Below are 24,549 nucleotides of genomic sequence, written 5' to 3'. Positions count from 1 at the left end.
TATAGAGCGTGACCGCAGGGCAGTGAACCAAGCCCGGGCCCTTCTGAGCATGGGCCCCTGTGTAACTGCATAGGTCACATGCCTAGGATGCATGTATATACTTCTGTTTTGTGTACTTCTGTTTTGTCACTGCCCGCTGAGATCAGTTTCAAAGACTCAATATCCTAAAGTAAACATATTAGCCCTGCAGTGGAGGTTGGTTTATTCTGGGCCCTGGGTTCGATTCTCCAACTTGTGTTTCATATGGAGAATGTCAAACTCTAAAAGTAACACACTTCTTCAGGATAATTAATAAAATGTCTTGTTTGTGATCTCAGGCATACTCCTGAGTTTTTGTTCAACAATAGTACTGGCAGTAAAGAGATCAGCCTTGACTTGGTGTAAATTGTTTCATTTGGGTAATAGAGTAGACTTTTGTGTTGCTTCCTACAAAGAACATCCTTTTTCTTCTTGTCAAAATGGTACCCTGATGATGCTTTGGGGCATCCCCCATTTCATACTTCAGCTAAAGCCCATCTATCTCCAGGCTCCTGGGAAGAGACACATGACTTTGGATGAGCCAGTCAGAAGGGACCGCTCCCCCCCCACCCACCACAGTGATTGGTTCAGGAATGGGGCATGTGACCAATCAGAGACAAGAATATGCACCGAGATTTTTTTTTTCCCCCTGAAACTTCAGGAGAGAGACACGTACTGCTTCTTGTTGGGTTTTGAAGGAAGGAAAATATGAGACTTGGCGAGGCTAATCTTACTGAAACATGGAGATTGAGAATGAAGCCAGCTCCATGGAAGAGAGTAGAGTGATAGATGAAAATGCATCTTTAGAAAGATTTTTTAAAAATTTTACTTTCAGTAGACTTCACTCTTTTTGGCATATAGCACTATGACTTTTTGACAAATGCATAGAGTCGTGTAATCAATGCAACAATCAGGATACATCATCCCATCCCTAATTCTTTGTTTTAAATTTTTAAAGTTAAATCCTAGCCCTGATCCCTGGCAATCACTGCTCTGTTCCCCCATCCCTCCAGTTTTGATTTTTCTAGAATGTCACAAAAATGGAATCATACAGTAGGTAGCTTTTGCAGGTTGCCTTATTTTAGGCAACAAAATGTGTTTGAGATTTATCCATGTTGTTGTATATATATCAATCGTTTGCTTTATTGCTAAGTTGTTTTCCATTCAATGGCTGTACCACCATTTGTTTGTGTATCCATTCACCCACTGAAGGAGATCTGTGAAGATGCATGTGGATGACATTGTTTAAACGCTGCATCCAGCCAGACCTGAAGCTAACCTCCCTCTCCAGCTGTGACTGCCGTTAAATTCCAGTTTTGTTGAGACTTGCATGGTGCGGATTTTCTGTGAATTGAAAGAATCATTTTTGATATCCACAATGGCCGGAGGATGGGAAGGCTAGTCTGAACTAGTGGGAAGTCTAAAGCGAAGACACTCCACATATGATATTCCTACTAATGCAGTCACACAATCACAAGTCACATTATTGGGTTCCCTCACGGTATGTCCCTGATGGGTGGCAGGAAGTGACACCTTATTTGACACAGAGGGAAAGTGAATCCCAGGGGGATGAAGTGACTTGGTGCATAAATTGAGCTGATGGCAGACGTGGGACGTCAGCCCAGGTGTCCTTTGCCTCTTGTAAGCCTCAGCGACCTCCCTATATCTGGCAATGGCAGAGCTATCAGGGTTGCTTAGTGAATTTCCCTCTCTTACTTAAACAATCTCTATGGGGTCCAATTTAGAATAAATATAAATGGAAATTAGAGCAAGCTCGTCAACATTTCCCACTGTTCAACAGCTGGCGGTGCCTTATAGGAGGTCAAAATTACTGTCACTAAGATCTATATAATCCGTTTAATAATGCTCTTTTTACATCTGGTGCCCTATGGAAACCTCTCACGTTGGCTTAAGAGCGCTTCACTTTGTTTCTCCGAGTGCCTGTATCTCCTTGCTAATGAAAGCACAGTTTACCTTAAGGAAGACATGTGAAGTTTGTTCCAGCTTTTTAGTAGGGGCAGGATCAAAGCCGTCCAAGTTGTTAGCCTGTACAATGTTGTCTTAGTTAGGTATCACTAGCTGCTGTAATAAATAAACCCCAGCAGGGGCTCAACACATCATAAAATTCTTTCTTGCTCCCATCTAATGTGGGTGCCATATTTGGCAGGTGGCTCTCCTCCAGGTGGAGACTCAGGGGTCCTGGCTCCTCCCAGCTTATGGCTCTGCCATGGCCTGGGGCCTCAGAGTCGCCTGCCTCTCACTGGTGGAAGGTAAAAGATAAGAATTTTGACTTCAAAGTGATACGCAAGACAGGCTCTTATCTCATTGGTCAGAACTAGTCACGTGGCCACGCTGGACCGCAGGAGAGGCCGGATGGTCCCTGGCTGAGCGGCCGTATGAGATACAGTGGATGGAAAGTTTCTGGTGCTGTCTTTTTTTGACAGGTAGACATCTCTCCCATAGACCCGATGCCTTGTGGTCAAGATTAAGGCCACTCTCCCTTTACCCCACACTCAAATTTCCAGCATCTGTTCAACGCTGTCCTCCCCTGCTTGGCTAGTTCTGGGTTCATGCAGACAAAGCCTACGCGTCCTCAGGGTCATGCATGCATGTGGGGAAAATAAAATGGCTCAGGATAACTTTCAAAGAAAGGCAATCGTCTTCCATCCCTCTGTAGCTTTGATCCCTCTCCCTGACGTCAGCCAGGTCCAGTCATTTCTGATTTTAGTTCTGTTAGTGGTGATTATTTTTATCATTCTACATACCATTCCCTATACCTGTACTCCTTGCGTTAACAAATTTCAACAGCAGCGCTCTCTCTGTAAAAGACGAGAATTTAGCTGATTTACACTCCTCCTTACTTTCCTTTCTTACCGGTTAACACTGTATTTGGCTGTAAGTCACAGAAACCCCTGGCCATCATAGCTTGTAAATGGCCATCTTCCTCCTGTGTCTTCACATGGCCATCCCTCTGTGTGTATCTATGTCCTAATCACCTTTTCTTACGAGGACCCCAGTCATGTTGGGTTAGGCTTAGGCAAGTGGGAGCTGATGTTATTCCACTGGTTCTTTAATCTCACGCTGTGGATCGTCCCTTCTGACTTCCAGCATTACTTTCTCAGTGTGCACCTTCAGTGCGCATGGTTGCACGCTGGCTGTTTCACCTCCGTCCCCTCTCAGGATGGGAGCCCCAGCACCCACACTTTTGCACCTGACCTTCCCGTCAAGGGTTAATTCAGGTTCCTTAGAGAAGAGGTGAGTTTTGACTGGAGATAAAGACCAAGTATTCTGCCTTTTACTATGGGTGGGGACTTTGGGAGGAGGACTGCCTGGACGGGGTGTCCCATCTGCAGAACTCAGTTACTCCCTTGGTTTTCAGGGAGTAAAACCACTTTCTACTCTTGTCCTCACTCTATGTGCCAACATGGAGTCGAGAGCCCCTTGGGGCTCCCAGTGGGCAGAGCAGTTCCAGCTCAAGCTTTCCCCTGTTGTCTTGCCCATCAATGCGCTTTCATCCACTTACTATCGTCCATAAATTTGTTGAAATATTTTATCTTCAGATGGCCCTCCTCCATTTCTCTTGTTCATAAGCTTATTCCTTTCTGTACTTTTACGCTTTTATTTCTCCGGGGTTTCTGTAGAGATGCAAGGAAATGAGTGTGTTCAGTTTGTTACTTAAAATCAAGTTCCATATCTTTCTTTTTAAGGGAAAAAAATGTCAGTATTTCTCTTAGATTAAATAAGCAAGAAGACATGTTCATTCTAGAAAACTTGAAAACACATAGAAAAATGTGGCAGAATGGACTTCCCTGGTGGTGCAGTGGTTAAGAATCCACCTGCCAATGCAGGGGACACAGGTTCGATCCTTGGTCCAGGAAGATCCCACATGCCACGGAGCAGCTAAGCCCGTGCACCGCAACTACTGAGCCTGTGTTCTAGAGCCCGCGAGCCACAACTACTGAAGCCCGCGCACTCTAGGGCCCGCGTGCCACAACTACTGAGCCCGCGAGCCACAATTACTGAAGCCTGCACGCCTAGAGCCCATGCTCTGAAACAAGAGAAGCCACCGCAATGAGAAGCCCGTGCACCTCGATGAAGAGTAGCCCCCGCTCGCTGCAACTAGAGAAAGCCCGCGCGCAGCAACAAAGACCCAACGCAGCCGAAAAAAAAAAAAAAAGGGATAATGAAGAAAAATATGGCAGACAGTGGCACAGCATCCATAACCCCCATAGGCAGCCCTTCATCTTCAGGTAAAGGGTCTGACGGGGTTTGGGGCAACTTGACGGAGTGAATCTGAAGTGATCCTGAAGACAAAAAAAAGAAAATAAGCAAGATGAACTGATAGAATTTTGATAAAGAAGAGTATTCTCTCAATTTTAGGGCTCCCATAACAAAGTACTGCAGATTCTGTGACTTAAACAACTGAAATTTATCCTCATGGTTCTGGAGGCTGGAGTCCAAGGTCAAGGTGTGGGCAGGCCTAGTTTCTCCTGAGGCCTCTCTCCTTGGCTTGTAGACGGCCGTCTTCTCCCTGTGTCCTCACATGGTAATCCCTCTGTGTGTGTCTGTGTCCTAATCTCCTCTTCTTATAAGGACCCGTCATACAGATTAGGGCCCACCCTAACGACCTCATTTTAACTTAATTACCTCTTTAAAGCCTCTATCCCCAAAATACAGTCACATTATTTTTCAATTAAAAAACCCTTAAACTATGAAGTCAAATAAAATACTTCTGCCGGCTGATTCAGTTGTGTGCCAGGTACATTATACCCCAAAAGAAACTTCAGATGGATTCAAGAATTAAACGTAATGCATACAATTCGATAAGAGGGTAGATCTGAAGTATTCTCATCACGAAAAATATCAATTCATATACCCATCACCTCAGATTCATCATCTGAGGTGATAGATACATGAATTAGCTAGATTGTGGTGATTTGTTCACAATGTAAATCATCAAATTGTACACCTTGAATATGTACAACATTTTTTCCTTTTTAAAAATTGAAGTATAGTTGATTTACAATGTTGTGTTAGTTTCTGGTGTACAGCAAAGTGATTCAGATATATATATATATATATATATATATATATATATATATATATATATATATGTAGATATGTAGATAGATAGATATATCCTTTTTCATATTCTTTTCCATTATGGTTTATTACAGGATATTGAGTATAGTTCCCTGTGTTATAGAGTGGGACCTTGTTGTTGATCTATTTTATATATACAACTTTTAATGGCCCAAAATACCTCGATAAAAAAGAATTAAATGCAAAAATGTAGACACACACATGAATATACCTATACCCACCCATGGAAATCCAGTTGAGAGTATAAGTGAGTATATATTTGATCTTGGGATATTGGGAAGGACCTTTATGGCATAAAAGAAGTGGTGGACCTCATGAAGAAAAGATTAATACTCTTCCTTATGTTTTAAATCTTGTACACTGGCCTTGGATGGTCTGTGTAGAATATTTGTGCCCCCAGATCTTGCCAGAGAATATAGTCTCAAGACCTCTGCTACTTACCACTTTCTAAGACCTTAGCTGGTTTGGTAAGAAAGCACGTTCATGGAGGAGAGTTTGAAGGGTAGAATTCTCCTCTAGGATCTTATTCTGGATTTTATTTTTCCATCAGGCCAGACCTTCCAAGAGCTGTCAACTGTCTTGCCTCACAATCCTTTGTCCTCTGCACAATCACCTTTGCCTGATGGTCCTTCACTGTCGCATCCCACCTTGTGCGGACAGTACCATGGGAAGCCTGCTAATAAATTCACTGTGTTGTAGGGATGCCATTGTGTCCCTCGGGGCTCCACCACCGGAGGAATTTCTCCCAGAGCCAGGAAAAGCTTTGCTTCTTGCTTTCATCTTATGAATGGTGTCCAACTAGTGACCTCATCTCGTGCTTTGAGAGCTGGACAATTCAGAGGCACATTTGCAGTCCCTTTAGCCATTGCCGAAGCTCTCACAATGTAGACTTTGCTTGCTAAGCTTTCCTCTGGCAGCAGAACATAGCGGCTAAGGGTGCAGACTCTGTCTGGAGCTTGACAACTTGGATCCAGTTTCCCCTCTGCCACTTACTAGTTCTGGGATCTTAGGCAAGTCACTTAACTGCCCTGTGCCTCAGTTTCCCCATCTATGAGTGGGGCTGATAATCAAATCCTCATAATCCAAAAATTGTGAAGATTAAAAGAGTTAATACCGGTGAAATGCTTAGTTTAGTGCTTGGTACATCATAAGGATTGTAAATAAATGATGACTATGATGATGATTCTATTCTTTTCTCGTTGCCCTTATTTCTCTATATTTTTTATTATCACTGTAATTTATAGTCATATCTAATCCTTAATGGATTTACTGGTATATGACCCAAGACTTGTCCTCAAGACAATGAGTGACTATTCATTTTTGAGTACCGGTACCCGCCTGCTTTTTGAAAGTTCACTTTATGCCACTTGGCTTTTACGAAAGAATTACATGAGTACCATTTTTCGCTAACCTGAAAGAAATCTAAAGAGGATTTCCCCTTTTACAAAAAAAGGCCAAAAGTGAAACGAGTGTTGAGCGTTGGTTTTGCAGTGAGCCTTTACAGAGGTATCGTGCACCCTGACGGGTGAGAGTGGCACCACCAAGCTCCTTCCCCGGAACTACATACACTCAGCATCAAGTCGCCATAGCTTTGAACTGTGTGAGCACCTGTGTTTTATCTCCCTTTATTTTGTGCATCATTAGCAAGATGTGCTCTAAGGTAATTGCTTCTTTGCTTTGTGCCATTTCGGCTTACGAAAGACTTCACAGGAATGATTTACTTTCAGATAGCGGGGGAAACCTATATACACAAAGCACCTACTGTGTACCAATAGTGTCTTTGAACTTTTAGTGGTGTTTCTTTCCACTGGTGTTCAGTTGAATCATCTAGAGAACACAGAAACAATTGGGCCCCTCCCCGAGACCATTTAAATGAATTCTGGTGGGCAGGGACAGGTATAATAAATACATATGTTCTTTACCATGTGTACTTACTACGTAGCCAGAGTTCAGAATCCCTATCTTAGGATGTGGCACCGTGTCTAAAAGGAGTTTACCTTTGTGTGGAGATGAAGTTGGTGTCCACCTCCTCCTGAATCCCACATTCATATTTTCACCTGTCTCCCCATCATCTCCCTTTCACCTTAACTCGAATGTGTCCAAACCAAAGTCTTTATCTTTTTCCTCCAGACCGGATGTTATTCCCATATTCTCCATTCCACTGATAGTTCTACAAACTACAATATAGTACCTAGGAGTTCTCCATGGTTCCTGCTACGATTCTGCAGCCTCTGATGGGGACACACAATTCTGGATTCCTGGCTTCTTCTCTAAAAACTCTCACTTTCTGGGTTTTATTTTGTGTTTCTCTAGAGTCTCCCTGTCTCCCTCTGGACCAAGAAGGAATTATGGGACAGCCTGGAGATGAAGGAATAAGAGTTCTTCCTTTCCCCAGCGGGCTCGATGTGTGAAGCTCTATAGGGCGGTGGTTAGGGGTATACACTATAGAGCCAGTTTTTTGGAATCCTGACCTGGAACCATCATTTACTAGACTTAATGCCTCTCTGCTGCAATTTTCTCTTCTGACAAATGGGATCTCAGTTGTTAAGTTACTGTCTCTTAGTTCCAAACTCATCTTTCCATTCTCTGGTCTTTAAGGCTGGGGGCTGGAATCTGAAAACCACATTTCCCTTAGCCAGTTGTTTCTTGTTAGTCTCTGCTAACGGGGGTGGGGGTGGGGGATGCTGTAGGAGGTTGCAGGGCTGGAGCTGGGAGAAGGGACCTGCTCCCTGCTGTCTGTTCCTGTCTGCTTCCTGTCTGCTTCCTGTCTGCTTCCTGTCTGCTTCCTGTCTGCTTCTCTTCTGCTTCCTGTTTTCCCCCTGCTTCTGGTCTGCTCTTTATCTGTTTCCTGTCCTTGTGAACAACCCATGTTTGGCTACACAGGGCTCCCCACTCTGAAATTGGAGAAGAATCTTGGGACAAAGGCGAGCATCCCTCCTGCCTGATGACCAGCTGGCCTTGGTGGCTTCATGCCCTCCTGTCTGTATGGTCTCTCCTTCTCTCTCAGCCATGGTGTATTTTATCTGGTTGAGAAAGACAGAAACTCATCTGACTTCTCCCATCTTACTGTTATATGGGTGGCTTTTGAGTTCAATAGTTAAGTATTTGCTGCCTTTTCTTGGTTATGTGATCAGTGACTTGTGTTTCAAATGCAGAGGCGTGGAAGGATCTGGTCCCCAGGGTACAGTGACGGGATACAGGTGGGGGTGGGAGCAAACTGGTTGAGGATGTACAATAAATTCCACCACAGCTGGTAGTTCATGAATAACTCACCACTTGCACTTCTCCTCCTTAACCTGAGAGCGTTAGGTTTGACTTGTTGCATTGGCTACTCCTCCTGAGGCTCCAGGCCATGTGCAGGGGTTTACAGGTAGCCGTGCTTTTCCACATTTACTGCTACCTTAAAGGTATGGATCTCTGGCTGCTTTGCCAGCAACTGGGTCAACTGTATCTATTTTCCTGCTCTACCTGGGAATCCAGGCTGGTACCTGGGATGGGAGACAGTCACCTGTGACGGTAGAGTGATGAAAGCCTCACTGGGTGTGTAGGGATTTTGTCCATGAACCTGGAATAGTGAGCATTGAGTTCCAGCTCCTTCAGCTGGCCTCCATATAGCCTTGGCCTCATTGTAGAACCACCAGGCCAGTTGGCCCTAGGGCCGTACAGAGAAGTGGAAAGCCTTTGGAATTGGACAGAGGTGGTTTGAACCCTAACTTCAACCATGTTCAAATTGCTTAATTTCTCTGTGCCTCAGTTTCACCATTTTCCAAAAGGGACTAACTATTCATCTCACAACCATTGTGATAATCAACGGACTTAGCAGTTATATATGCCCAGGTGTGTTGGCACATCACAAGTGCTCTGTAAGTGCTGTTTCTCCTTTAAGTGGTATTTTTTCCTTCCATGTGAGAATTGCAGCGCTTTGCTTGGCAAACCTAGCAACCAGCTTAGTGACCACAGCGATGTGATATTTGAGAGGACATGAATGGAGTGATAATGTGATGGACCAATGATTTGTTAATACTAATGATATCTATTAACAACCCTGGGGAGAAGCCAAAGAAAGGCTCAGAAGGAACACAGAGAGATTTATTCTCTCAAGCATTAAACCGTGGCGGTCTTAGTTGATGGACATTCACTCAGCACATATTTGTTTACTTTCTTCTGCTAGGTACTGGAGATTCAGCAATAAACTGGATATCAAAGTCTGTGCTCTCATGAGCTTGAATTTTAATAGACTAGATAGAAAATAAGTAAACAGGTAAAAACATGAAGGCTAATTTCATGTGGTGACCGTGGCCTTGAAGAAATGTAATAGGGAGGTGTGATTAGTGACTGGATGTATTTGTCAGGCTTTAGCCAAGAAAAGAGAAACCACTCTAGTTATTTCCACAGAGGGAATTTAATCAAGGGAATTAGTTACTTGGGTGATGGAAGATCTGCGAAACCAAGTCGGGCATGGTAAACACCTTCTGGGAATGGTAAAGTTATCCAGAAATTAATAACAGCCGGAAGCTGCTACCAATTGGACTGAAGGGACAAAGTGGGGAAATTGGATTATCAGAACCCAGAAGCTGGAACTATCCAGTAGATATTAGAACTACTGCCTAGGAGAGCTGTATCCATGGTGGGGAGCGTGAAGAGGGCTGGAATCAGAGAAGAGGCACGGTCTCTGCCAGGAAATGCTGGCAGACAAGGGGAGAAATACCTCCCATGCTCCATCTTCTACCAGAGCATCCCATTGCATCCAGAAGCCAGGGAGCAAAGGAGCTTGGGAAATGTAGTTTCCTGTGATGCAGAGAAGAGCAGGGACAGGGCTGGAAAAACCCTTCCTGAGCTGAGAAATCCTGGTAGGAAGGAGTCTGCTCTGCTCACAGGTGGGTGATGAGCTTTCCCGGCAAGCGCAAAAGTTCACAGAGGAAGACACAGAAACAGGGTGGAGATAGACAGGAAAACACGAGCGTGAATGAACTCCTGGTTCATTCCTCCACCCCAGAAACAACATCCACTGCACCATTCTGAACGGATATGAATGCTTCCAAGGGCCTCCTTGTAGCTTCTGGCCACCATGACCATGGACATGGGGGTGCCCAGATGGTGGCAGCTATTCTTCAGGACCACCCTTTGACAGATCAGTGAGCAATTTCTCTTGCTGCTGGTTTTCAAAGACCTGGCCATCTGGCCCACTGGAAGGAGAGCCTTCTATTCCTGGCTGTGCACGTCCGTGTTGTCTTGTGGGAATGAGAAGAGACTCAGCTGCAGACATGTCACAGGCCTTGACCCGCAGGTGGGTGACCAGGAGCCACAAGACTGGTACTCAGCTTCCAGGTAGGGCTGGCGATGGTAGTGGAAAGGTTTGTGAGCCTGTGGGCTGCATTATCTTGGAGCTGCAGGTCCCTCCACTCCTGACCAAGGCGCGTGCCCAGGAGTATTTTTCGCGTGCCAAGCACAGCAGTGGTGTCCACCCACGCACTTTGGGTCACAGAGTCCCTGCCGGGACTCCCAGCGCCCTGGGAGCTGCTTCGTTCCGGGAAGTTGTTAGTTTCCCCCCGAAGTCCTCTTGGGGGCTTCCTCAGAGTCACCTGCCAGTCAGAGTGCCCTTGAACCACAGAGCATCCATCCGGAGAACCTTGTGCTCTTGGTGAACCTGCACTTGATTGTCTTCTTGGCTCATAAGGGGGGCAGTGACGAGAAGCCCTTTGCAGCTGGGCCTCACTAAAACTTCCTCATTTTCTATTAATTTATTTATTTTTGGCTGCGCTGGGTCTTCGTTGCTGCGCGTGGGCTTTTCTCTAGTTGCGGTGAGCGGGGGCTACTCTTCGTCGCGGTGCGCGGGCTTCTCATTGCGGTGGCTTCTCTTGTTGCGGAGCATGGGCTCTAGGCATGCGGGCTTCAGTAGTTGTGGTGCGTGGGCTCAGTAGTTGTGGTGCGTGGGCTTAGTTGCTCCACGGCATGTGGGATCTTCCTGGACCAGGGCTCGAACCCGTGTCCCCTGCATTGGCAGGCGGATTCTTAACCACTGCGCCACCAGGGAAGCCCAAAACTTCCTCATTTTCTGCTCTCAGGACCCACCTCATTCAGTCGGGTGGTGAAAAGCCCTCTAGGAAATCAGCAGACTGAATAAGGCCTCATTTCACATTCAGAACTCCGGCCACACGGTCTATCTGCCAATGGGAAGAAGAATGGTGCCACTATATGACATTAGGGGACCAAAGGTAGGGGTGTTAGCTTCTCAGACCCTGGATGTCTGTCTAAGGACAGTCTCTCGGCTTCATAAAATGCTCCTAAATTTGGATGTCATATTTTGTGGCAATCTGGTTTGAGGACAAAATGAGGATCTGGCAGCTGATATTTATGGCTTTCCGTATCAGCCTTCAGACAAAATTTGTATTGTATTTTGCTTGAGTTATGGTGGGACAGGATTGTAAACTTCACACTGTTATTTCAGATAAAATGCAAGCTTTGGCCATAATAAAGAAGAGAGAAGGCTCAGCTTTAAATTTCTTGTAAATCAATTCTTGAGAGGTATAAAATATCGATATAAATGATAATGAAAAAATAAAACAAGTCCACAATGGAAACAGAGCATATTAAACTTTGCATTTATTTTAATTTCCTTTTCCACATCTGTAAATAAGTCAGAATTTAAACCTTGCCTTGGGCTTCGCCTAGATTTTATGAGAAGGTAAAATTTGAACCTCTTTCTTCCCAAATCTGGGCGGCTGTGTGCCCACCCATCTCTGCTGAAGCATATTGTCAGGCTTTGGAAGACAGACTTCCCTTGTTGCCAATTAATTTATGGGTAAATTCACCAAGAATTTAACTTCTTGGTTTGGAGAGGGGAAATAAACCAACCAAAAAATACTTTAAATTTCATCTGGAATGGTGTTTCTGCATTGCTTGACATTGTCAAAATACAAATTGCCCCTTGGTGGCGGCAACAGCTAAAACTTTCCTTTGGATGAGGCTCCTTCTTCAAAGTCATCTCTCTTCCTCCTCTGTCTTTGATCTGAATCCTGCCCGATCTATGGGGATGCAATCTGGAGGAAACCCAGGTCTATATTATGAAAGTGAATGTATCATATGCATATTTATGTATGTATATATATTACATACATAAAATACCTACTATTGAAAATATATTTTAAAAAGATGTGGGATAACTTAAATCAAGATTTGACGTCTGTTCTTTCACTTAAGATGTCGTAAGCATTTTCTCACGGCGCTACATATTTGTTGAAATCGTGGTTTTGATGACCGCTTAATATCTCACACAGAGTAAGATTTTAATCATTTATATAATCATTGCCCTCATGATGAGTTTTTAGGTTGCTTCCTGTGTGTTGCTGTTATAAATCATACTCGTGTTGACGCTTGCACATTAATCTGCTTTCTGATGATCTCTTATTTCCTTCTCATGAATTCCTAGGTGGAGAATTATTGGGATGGGCGTTTTGAAGGGTCTGAACGTTCACTTTTGTAACTGCCTTGTGTAGGTTAGCCGTGCCTTTCTCCAAAGTTTGCCTGCTCCGTGGGGCGGAAACCACATCTGTCTTGCCCCTGTGATATCCCTACCAGGGCTGGAAATATAGTAAGTGAGTAGTAAATATATTTAGATAGATAATTGGAGAAATGAATAATGAATAACACTTCTCCTCCAGTAATTAATCTGACCCAGGACTGGCCATATTGATGACACTTGAGAACTTTCTTTCTTTCTTCCCCTCTGACCCCATACACATTTTATTTGGTTGCACTGGGTCTTAGTTGCGGCAGGCGGGCTCCTTTAGTTGCGGCATGCGGACTCCTTAGTTGCGGGACGTGGCCTCTTTAGTTGCAGCACGTGAACTCTTAGTTGCAGCATGCATGTGGGATCTAGTTCCCCGACCAGGGGTCGAACCCCGGCCCCCTGCATTGGGAGCATGGAGTCTTAACCACTGCACCACCAGGGAAGTGCCTCCCCCCTCAGCTTTACTGAGATATCACTGACCTGTAAAAAGTGTATATGTTTAAGGTGTACAATTTGGTGTTTTGATATATGTGTACATTGTGAAATGATCACCATAATCAAGCTAATTAACATATTCATTACCTCCACCTAGCTATCACTGTGTGTGTGTGTGTGTGTGTGTGTGTGTGTGTGTATGTATGTGTGCGTGTTGAGAAGATTTATTTTAAAATCCATTCTCTTAGCAAATTACAATGTACAATACAGGGTTGTTAACTATGTCGCATTGCGGTACATTAGCTCTCCAGAACGTGGTCATCTTGCTTAACTGAAACTTTGTACCCTTTGCCCCACATCCCCCCTTCCTCTCCCCCCAGCCCCTGGCAGCCACCATGCTACTCTCTACTTCTACGAATTTGACTATTTTAGATTCTGCATGTAAGTGAGATCGTGCAGCATTTCACAGAGAACTTGCCTTCTGAACACCTTCTTGGAGAAAGGATGCGTCAGCCCCTTCGTGGTTGTATCTGTTTCACAATCTCCTAATTACAAGTTTGTCATCCACTAGGAAGGGAAAGCTCACCAAGGACAGCCTCGAAAAGGCCAAAAATTATTTAAGTCAACAGAAAACTGTATTTCACAGAATTTGTAATGGCTGCAGAAAAAATGTTACCAGGAGTCAGAGTCAATGGAGTATTTATTTGCCTTTTATCCTCTGGTGATGCTGTATTGTAAACACCGCCGCCTGGTTTATTTCCTCTTGCTCTGGTTGGAAGCCAGGCTCCAGGGGCAGAGGTTTATTTCAGGGCAAGGAAGAATTCCTGTCTGTTCTTGGCCTGATTTGCCAACCCTGGTTCCTGGTGGGCTGTCTTCACTTTGAAGAAGCTTCTTGGGTCTTTGCTCTTTGTGTTTCCCCACTTGAAAGAAACACACACGCACATATACATATGCCCACATATACATGTTTATGTACACACATATACATATACATGTATATTTATATGTATTTTAATTAACAAAGTAATACATGATTATCGTAACAAGTTTTAAGAAGGTAGAAACATAAGTGGTAAAAGGCAAAAATCCTTTCTGGATTCTATAGATACCAAACATAAATATATGCACATTTACATATGTACATATAGAATCTTAAAAAATTACCTAAATAGGATCATATGTGATACATTTATAATTTGTTATGCTTAATGACATATTTTGGACATTTTTTCAAACATGCTGATATAGCTCTTCTTCATTTTTCTTACAGCTGCCTGTTACCCCACTGTAAAAGTGTATAGTTTATCTGGTCTCCTCTTAATAAACCTTTGGAATGGTTTAAACTAGTAAATAATAATAATGATAACAGGTAAAGATTGAGCATTTATGTGTGTCAGCACTGTTCTAAGCACTTCATATTTATGAACTCGTTAATCCTTACAATCATTTATATTTATATCCTACTTTATATGAGGACGTTTGAGGCACAGAGAAGTTAAGTAACTTGCCCAAGGTTGCTCAGTTAGGAAGTGGCAGAGCCAGGATTCAAATCCAGTCTTCTGGCTCCAGCACATAAAATAAGTTTGTCTGCAATTCAAAAGGATGCTGCAGTGGACATCCTTGTAGATAAACAGATCTTTATGAATTCTCACTCGTGTTTCGGAAGGAGAGATTTCTAGAAGTGGGAACGCTGAGCCATCGCTTCACCCTCATTTCAAAAAGAATTAGGCGGCGTCTAAACATGCACGTGGACACCACATCTAGGAGGGATGGGAAGAAGCATAAATATCAGAGTAATCAAGCATTAACACGTCATATACAATGGTCCAGTGCCTGGTTGTAGAGTGGGCTTGGTAGGCGTGCAGCCTACTCTCTGGGGGGTGATTGCAACAGAGATGACCACGATCCTCTGAGTTCGGGGCTTTGCAAGAGCAAGAGGGTGCGACGTTTTCCCTCCAGGGGGCGGTAATTCAGTCACAGGACGATTGGATCAGTGGCACACGGGGCTCCTTCCCACCCTTGCCCTGGTTATTTCGGAACACACTTTATGTAATGACAGGACTTTCACCGCGAGGAGAGCCAGGCGTCGGATGGGCGTGGCCAGTGGGCGTGTGTTGTGTGGACGGGTGGAGGCGGCCCTGCGTTAATTTCATCACCTCTCCGGACGCGGCTCTCATTCTCCCTCTGCTTTCGTTTCTCGTGCAGTGACGGAGAGCCGCGCCATCGTGGACAGCCTGCAGAGGTTTTCCTCGCTCCCTGCTTACCTTCCCACGAGCTTCCACGTCTCTAACGCAGAGGAGTCCTTCTTCCTGAAAGAGGCCAACCAGGACGTCACTCGGAACTGCAGTCTGCAGGCCCGGGCGGAGTCGTTCTTTATCTACCGAGCCAGGAGCCCCCCGATGGTCAATGCCAGCTATGGGCCATTTTCAGTCGAGAAGACGGTCCCCCGGGAGCTCATGCTGACCTCTGCACCCTTTGGCAACATGGGCCAGTTTCCCTTCAACTGGAAGTTGAAAGCCCACATCCTCGGGAGCTCCATCTACTCCAACAGACCCAAAGTGCAGACCTTGTTCTACATCACGGGGATGGGCTGGGCCGACGGCGACCCTGCGGAACAGCTGCCCTGCGTCAAGATGTTTGCTTTCCCGGAGGCCAGGGAAGTGGCGGCCAGCTGTCGGCTGCAAGGGACCCCTGGGCTGTGTGTGGCCGAGCTGGAGGTGCTGCCCGAGTGGTTCAGCTCTGGGCTGGACCTGGAGCCCGAGGAGGAGATCCCGGCCCTGCTGGGCGGCACGGCCATGGAGCTCTTCTTCACGCTGTACCCGGCCGACCCGGCCGGCCAGTGTCCCCTGGAGGAGGACAGCAAGTGGGAGAACAACATCCACTCGGGCCAGGACGGCCCCCCGCCAGCGCCTCCAGCCCGGGAGAGGATCGGGAGTGTCGTGGTCTACCCGACCCAAGACGATCTGAAGTGGTCCCTGCTGAGCCTGGATGAGAACGTCGTCATCTCCGTACCTCTGAACCTGGTCCGGGAAGGGGACACCGCCACCTTTCTGGTCTCTCTGGCCAGTGGTTCTGTGGCTGACCGCTTCACCCTTAGGTAAGAGGCGTTGCGGGCTTGGATGGGATGGAAATCAACTCTTTTTTTTTCTTTTTTTAAAATTAATTAATTAATTAATTAATTTTTATACATTTATTTTGGCTGTGTTGGGTCTTCGTTTCTGTGCGAGGGCTTTCTCTAGTTGTGGCGAGCGGGGGCCACTCTTCATCGCGGTGCGCGGGCCTCTCACTGTCGTGGCCTCTCTTGTTGCCGAGCACAGGCTCCAGACGCGCAGGCTCAGTAGTTGTGGTTCACGGGCCCAGCTGCTCCGCGGCATGTGGGATCTTCCCAGACGAGGGCTCGAACCCATGTCCCCTGCATTGGCAGGCAGATTCTCAACCACTGTGCCACCAGGGAAGCCCGGAAATCATCTCTTGATCATCAACGCGTTGTTAGTCTATCAAGTGGCTGTTGATGCTTTGCTGAGGATCCAGCATTGTGAGGAAACTTACAGACATGAAATAAGACCCATCGAAACAACACGCCAGACAACGTAAAGCAGAGTATTTGGGGGTGGGCCCTGGGCATCCCTATTTTCTAAGCACCCCCTAAGTATAATTCTGGTGTGAAGCCAGGATTAAAACTTCTGCTTTGAGAGCAGCAATTCGGGCTGTGAGGTCCAAGTTTGTCCCCTTCAGGCTCTCACGTGATAGTCTGAACCTCTTACTGCCCCCTTGATGTGCCAGGCAGAATCCCATGATGCCCGGAAGTGGACACCTTGTAAATGAATTCCAATTTCTAAATCCATGAAGGAGCTTTCTGAGACAGTGTTTCCCACCTCGCAGCTTTTCATCAGTAAAGAATCCTTTGTCAAAGCAAAGCAGCTGTCTCTATCTATAGGACAAAGACTTGGTTTTAGGATTGCAGAAAGTGAGGAACTTCTCTGCGCTAGGGGGCAAACCTGTCTTTAGCTTATTTTGCTCACGTAGGTTCCTGGGTAGCAGTAGGAAGCAGCAGTAGCTCTGCTGCATACCAGCTGTGTGTCCTGGGGCAAGTCACCTAACCTCTCTGGGCCTCAGCTTCCTCTTTGGTAGGATGGGGATAATGATGGGATCTGTCTCCCAGGGTTGTTGTGAGGATTACACAAGTTAATAAAGTTCTTAGAATAGTGCCTGGCACATGAGGAGTCTCCACTGAATGTTAGGCTGTGGTGTTTCCCGGTCCTCAGACACCGAGCTGGTAGACATATGAACTGCAGTGCATGTGGGGCTTTGTTTTGCTGGGTGCAGGTGAGGAAAAATAAGAACTAATCATGAGTCCAGTATGGTCCTTCTGATTCTGACGGAGGCCCTGATGTACCAGATCACGTCTGTTTGGAGGTGTGCTTGTTCAGAGCCTGGCAACAGGATCCCGAGGCTCTGGCAGATCCCAGGGTGGTTTAGTAGCCCGCAGGAACTGGGCTTCCTATTTGGAGCCCCTTGAGTTAGTCTTGGTGGTAAACTGATTCAGAAATTGGTGTGGACCCAGCCCTGTGCTAGTCACCCCACTGGTGGGACTGGGGTGGTCTAAAACCCAGTTCTTGCTCTGCAGAGATTCTTCCAATGCAAGGCAGTGCAAGCTGCTCACTATAGACCAAGAATGGCAAAGGGATGGTTTCTGTTTTCCTGCCCCTCCCTCTCCCAAGGCAGACATGACCAGTCAACTGCAGCACCTCAGCACTCCCTCTGCTGTGGCAGACATTACTAATCTACTGCACTGATCTCAGAACTCCAGGCAGCCCCTACCAATTCATGTGAGGTAGAGGGTATGACACTTAAGACTGAACTTATTTGCCATCCCTGGTGTAGAGAGAATGTTGTTGGGTGAGAAGTTTGAGGAAAGGGAGAGCAGGTGGCCTGGTGGTCGGGGAAGTCTGGGAGCCTGGCTGGGAAAGGCATTTCAGGACAGGGGAATGTCATAAACAGTACTAGGTAACTTTCACTGAAGACTTAGAATGGTCCAGGCCACGTTCTAAGTCGTTTACATGCCTTAACTCACTGAATTCTGACAACAAACAACTCAAGGAGGCAAGTACGGCTATCATCCCCATTTTCCCGAGGCACAGAGAGGTTAAGTATCTTGCCCAAGGTCACACAGCTAGGGAGCAGTGAGTGTGAATCCCGGCGGTCTGGCTCTAGAACCTGTGCCCTTCACCCCCATGGCCCACTGCCTTTCGAAGACAGGAGGGGGCCACTGCCACACCCCCAGGCTGCATGTGGCTCAGTCATGCCAGAGCTGAGGGTCAATTTAGGGAGGGAGAGGCTGCTGAGACCAGAAGAGGATCCAGCGTCCACAGTGTAGAGCCTCCTGAAGTGTTATCTTCATGGCGAGGAGAAACCCCTCACGTTTTTTCTTTCCCACGGAAGTTAATTTTAGAGCTGAAATGGATTATAACACTGACTTTCCCTTGAGAGGTCAAATCGTGAATTGTCAGTCTCCAGGAAGTAGTATCCACAGGGCCTTTAGTGGTGGGGCCTTGGGACTGTCCCAAAGGAAGAACATCTAGCCTAGAGTTTGCAAACTGGTGGTCATAGCAAATCTAGGCCACAGATGTATGCTGTTTTTTTTTTTTTTCTTTCTTTTTAAAGCTCATATGGCATCCCTTAAAATATTGAAAAGAGTTGCCAACCTCTAACAAAAGGGAGATCTCATGTGTCGTTTACTTGGAAAGTGTTGAAGATTTGGTAACTTGGCAACAGTTGGCTGTAATTAGGGAGTGGCTTTCCCCTTTAGATGGATCATGCATTGCCTACTTCACCGCAGTCCCCACTACACCCTATTGTCCCACACCTGGCCCATTGCACTCACCTATCTGGCTCCTGTGAGCATTTAAAAACTCCTGATATAGTGTTGAAAAAAGGGGGATGCAACGCTTAGAAGAGGGGCTAGATTCTGATCTGTGAAGGCAGGCATCACCGACTCATTCACTGTGTGTCAGGGAGACAGAAGTGGTCAGTGGGTGCATCACAGGAAATGAAACATCCCCTCCATCATCACCGGCATTATTTAGTGAATTAGTTGCTTCATGTAAAGCAATTAGAAGGGTGCCTGGCACCCTGTAGATGTTCGGAAAGTGTTAATTGATACTATTATTTACTATAATTGATGATGTTATTCATACTATTGTGTTAGTTGATACTATTTAAAAAATTTTTTTATTGGAGTATAGTTGATTTACAATGTTGTGTTAGTTTCTGCTGTACAACAAAGTGAATCAGTTATACATATACATATATCCACTCTTTTTTAGATTCTTTTCCCATATAGGCCATTACAGAGTATTGAGAAGAGTTCCCTGTGCTATACAGTAGGTCCTTATTAGTTATCTATTAATATTTTATATACAGTAGTGTGTATGTGTCAATCCCAATCTCCCAATTTATCACCTCCCCTTTCCCCCCTGGTAACCATAAGTTTGTTTTCTACATCTGTGACTCTATCTCTGTTTTGTAAATAAGTTCATTTGTACCACTTTTTCAGGTTCCACATATAAGCGGTATGATATCTGTCTTTCTCTGTCTGACTGACTTCACTTAGTATGATAATCTCTAGGTCCATCCGTGTTGCTGCAAATGGCATTATTTGGTTCTTTTTTATGACTGAGTAATATTCCATTTTATAGAGTACCACATCTTCTTCATCCATTCGTCTTCCATGTCCTGGCTATTGTAAATAGTGCTGCAGTGAACATTGGGGTGCGTGTATCTTTTTGAATTACGGTTTTCTCCAGACACATGCAATCGATACTATTAATTCATGCTTTTTAATAATTATGTATATTGTGCCAGACTCAAGTTGTATCTCTCATTGTATTATCATGGGCACTGTACAAAGTATTCATGCCCATTTTACGAATGTGGAAACTGAGACTCAGAGAGGTTAGGGGTTACCTGCCTGAAGTTGTGCAGTGGGGAAGTGGTGGGACTGGGGTGTGGGTCTGCACGCAAGAGTTGAGAACTCTCTTTTAAAAAACACTCTTTTGGGCTGTTCTGCTTGTGTAGGTGGGGACTGAGCTTTACCTCTTGAATCTTTCTGGGTCAGCATCTAGAGTTTCTTGTCTTTATGCCTTCCTAGATAGGACTTTTATTTCTTTTTGTTTGTTTGCTTACAGAAACTTTGTTCACATGTAAATGATATGACAATAAATTTGATTTAAAAAACCAGTATATAACTATCAATTGCATTCTTACACAAGGATAAAGTTCTCATTTCTTTTACTGGAGTGTAGTTAATTTACAGTGTTGTGTTAGTTTCAGGTGTACAGCAAAGTGATTCAGTTACACATACATACACGCATGTATATGTATATATTCTTTTTCAGATTCTTTTCTGTTATAGGTTATTACAAGATATTGAGTACAGATGACTATTATTTCTTACGCTGTACTTTATGGCCAGAGAAGACTGCACTGAAATTATGGCAATAAACGAAGATCACCCAAATGAGGACACACAGAGCCTATTTATCCAGAGCTAGCTGTATGGCAAGGGGGTCAGTCGCCATCACTGGCGTGTGGCAGAGACTCAAGGGCAGACGGGGAAGGGGGGAGGTTTTTCATGGAAACAGGGAGACTCAGGTCTGCTCCGATTGTTGCCCTGGGGAAGCTGCGGGTGGGCCCCCTAGCAGTGAGTATCTTATGTGATGGATCTGGGGAGCATATTTGGCTTTTTTCTGGTTGACCTTGAATTGGAAGCAGAGGCTGTAAAAAGGGCAGCAGGCAGTCGTGGACCAACTTCAGACCTTTCTGGGCTGATTGTTGCCGAGGCTGTGGTTTGGCTTTTTGCCTTGGTTGCCGCAAGGTTGTGGGTCAGACTTTTATTGTCATATATGGTCTGGCTGTTGTCTTTTTGTGTATGCAGGCTCTCAAAATAAAACACTGTTTTTGGGCCTAGGGGAACGTGTTATTTCCAAACATAACTGATTGTCTGTTTTAATCATGTCTTTTATGAATGAAATGTGAGATATTTCATTCCGGCTCAGACGAGGCCCCGGATCAGAGCGTGAACGTGCACAAGATTCGCTGAGATCTAATTTCAGAGCTGAAGACGTATGGACAGGGGACAGATGTGTGCAGTTTTCATGTGTCACATTGCTATTTCTGACTGCATATTGTATTGGGGCCAGTTTGAACAAAAGTTGGATTGGTTACTCTCTAACACAAATAGATTCTGTTAAACGCTAGTATCTAAAACTGACCCTATATTGAAAAGCCTTTTAGCAAAGGGTTAAAAAGTGTGGTTTGGAGGGGTTGGGGGCTGCTGGCAGGGCAATGCTAGGCTGGATTCGGGGTAAGTCTTTCAGACCAAGAGAGTTTGACATGTTGTGAAAATTTCCCTACTCCATCTATAATGTCTCCAAGGCTGAGAGTGATCCTGAGAAACTTTATCCCTGATTTATGAAAATAGCTCTTTCTCAGCTCACATAGAGACCCTCCTGGGCTGAACTCTCATCCTGTTAGGCTGTGGAGCCCAGTGGTTAAGACTGTAGACCCTGTGGCCAGACATCCTGGGTTCAAATCCTGGCTCTACCACGTACCAGCTGGGTGACTTTAGGCAGGTTACTTAACCTCTCTGTGCCACAGTTCCCCCATCTCTAAATGGGGGCAGTTTATGCTCCAAGTGGCTATTTAGGAAACATCAGCTTTGTGCTCAGCCAGATTCTCCCATTTCATCTGTTGTCACCCAATCCTTCTGGTTGCTCAGGCCAAACATCTAATCACCGGACTGACTTTTGCCATTTTCTTATACATCCCTCTCCATCTGAACGGTCCTCAGATCCTGGGGCTCTTCCTGTAAAGTATCCAGGATCGAACAACTGCCGTTGCTATGACCCAGGTCAAGCCAGGGTCCCCTCTGGGTCCCCTCAGGGATCAAGGAGGCACCAGGAAGCATCACTTCCTGGTCAGCTCAGTCTCCCCCACGGATGTCCTTTCTCTGACATCACTTCCTGTTCCACGCCACTTCCTTGGGGACTTACTCTGTACCTTGCATTGCTAGTTAATGCTCCAGGTTGAGAATGTCAGACACCCCAAAGCCTTCTAGATCCCCTGAGCACATACACCATCTTCCTTCATTTCAGCACCGGCAGAAGGGAGATCAGAAGGGGTCAGAGGCAGAAAATCTAGTTGACTGTGGGGTGGGTGAGCCCTCAGGCTCGAATCTAGCTGTCACTGATGGAACAAATATTTTGTGATCACCTATTAGGTGTCGCCCACCTTTGGTTTGCTTTTCTTTTTTCCTTCTTTCTTTTGAAAAAACCACACACACTCTCGTCCCTCATCAAGTTCACACTCTCCAAGGACGAAGACAGTAAACAAGCAAATAAAATTATACATCATTAAAACCCATGCCAAGGGCCATGAAGGAAACAAACAGAATGCAGTATATTTAAACTTCATTTCATTTATTTTAATTTTTCAAAACTTTTTGTCTTGGGATAATCTTAGACTTAGAGAAAAGTTGCAAAAAAATCCAGATTTCCCCTAATGTGAACATCTTAGGTAACCACAGTATGAATATCAAAACTAGGAAGTTAACATGGGCCTAATATTATTAACTAGTCTACAGACATTATTAAAAAGTGCCATGTGTTCCTGTAACATCCTTTTTCTGCTCTGGGATCCCACATGGCATAGAGTTGTCGAATTTCCTTAGTCTGATGAATTCTGGTCTTCAGTCTTTTTTTCCTTTTTCTCTCTTTCATGACTTTCATACTTTTGAAGAATACTGAGAATGTTCCTCAATTTGGGTTTTTCTGGTATTTTCTCATGATTAGATTGAGGGTGTATGTATTTGTCAGGGATCCCAATGAAGTACTCGTCCGTCTCAGTGTCATATGGGAGGTACGTGATGTTGACATGCCTCATTACCAGTGATGTTTACTTAGGTTACCCTGTTAAAGTGGCATCTTTCCGGTTTCTCCATTGCAAGTATGCTTTCCCCCCTTTGTAATTAGTAATAACATCTGGGACGATACTTTGTGACTACCAACATCCTCTTTCATGTTATACTTTTGCATTTTAGCATCTGTTGATCATTCTTGCCCAGAATTTTTAAATAATTGAAACAGGAGTGAATATTACAGGAGAATTTTGGCTCTTCCTGATCATTTCTTAGTTGTATATAAGGAAGTGAGCCAATAGCAATTAGTCACCACCGAAGTCACTAGACTTTTTCTGCTGAAATGAGGGAAGATGCTCTATGTACTCAGGCGGTCCAGAAGGCTTTGAGGTGACTGCCTTTCTTGACCTGGAGCGTTAACTAGCAATGCAAAGGTACAGGATAAGTCCCCGAGGAAGCGGTGTGGACAGGAAGTGAAGTCAGAGGAGTGAGATCAGTGCAGTCCAAGGGGGTTAACCAGGGCAGGCTTCCTGGAGGAGGAGGCTTGGAGAGTGGGCAGGTTTTGATCAGTTAAAGGAAAACTGTAGGGCAGTATGATCAAAGAGTGTGGTGTGCCCAGGACACTCTTGGAAGGCAAGTTTTTTAAAGGGTTAGAATCACTGAGGCTTGCTGTCGTATTTCAACTCCCCCTTCCTGGCTGTGTGACCTTGTACAGGTTACTTCACCTCTCTGAGCCTTGCGTTCCTCTCCTATATAAGGAAACTAGTAATAGCATCTGTCTTTTGGGATGGCCGTGAAGAGTAAACGAGATAATGCAGGAAGGTACTTGGCTTCAGTTTTGCCTGTGATGCTTGGTGCTCCTCTCAGCAGCATCTAAGTGGCACCTGAAAGCTTCCTCCCGCACACGCTATGGGGATTCCCGCCACATGCACTTAATGAGCGTCAGTCACGTGCCAGGCTCCCCATTAGACCTTATGTGCATCCTTGTGACAGCTCTGGATCTTACCTGTTTCCTCTACTTCCAGATGAAGAGACAGGCTCACAAGCACTAGGGCACTTGCCAGAAAGTGACAGAGCCAGGACTCCAACCAGACCCCCGCACTTCAAGCCCTCACCCATCTCAAGGCCCCCCATTTCAGATGTTAGTAACCTCAACTCGGGAATTCCCTGGTGGTCCAGTGGTTAGGATTCCACGCTTCCACTGCTGGGGGCCCTGGGTTCGATCCCTGGTTGGGGAACTAAGATTCCACACGCCGTGCGGCGCAGCCAAAAAAATAAATAAATAAAAGTTAAAAAAAAGTAAAAAAAAAAATCTCAACGCTTACCTTCATACTTAATAGCAAGCTGTTTGAGTAAGGTACCTCAGGTGGCACCCAAAATCCAGGCTTTATTAATTTTTTCCCCCAAAGAAAACTCAGATTTCCCTTGAGGAAACTGTGTGTAGACACAGATGCTCTGAAATCTGCAATCTCAGAGCCCAGATCAAGTCTAGGGCTTAGAGCTCAGGTTTCAGCAGAGCTTAGAAAGGAAGGCAGGTGATTATTTCCCAAACAAACTGTAACCTCCA

General features: G+C 45.2%; 1 protein-coding gene across 1 annotated transcript in view; it reads left to right on the top strand.

The window, feature by feature from the left end:
• Positions 1–24,549, top strand: part of TMEM132B (transmembrane protein 132B) — a 373,207-nt gene that overhangs the window by 136,146 nt on the left and 212,512 nt on the right. The window contains exon 2 of the mRNA XM_036823382.1: positions 15,272–16,163. Within this exon, the coding sequence (XP_036679277.1) occupies positions 15,272–16,163 (892 nt within the window). The remainder of the gene's footprint in view (positions 1–15,271; positions 16,164–24,549) is intronic.

Source organism: Balaenoptera musculus, chromosome 14, assembly GCF_009873245.2.
Source record: "Balaenoptera musculus isolate JJ_BM4_2016_0621 chromosome 14, mBalMus1.pri.v3, whole genome shotgun sequence".
Taxonomy (NCBI): Eukaryota; Metazoa; Chordata; class Mammalia; order Artiodactyla; family Balaenopteridae; genus Balaenoptera; species Balaenoptera musculus.
Note: the sequence above shows the minus strand (reverse complement) of the source record. Positions and strands in the feature narration are given on the sequence as shown.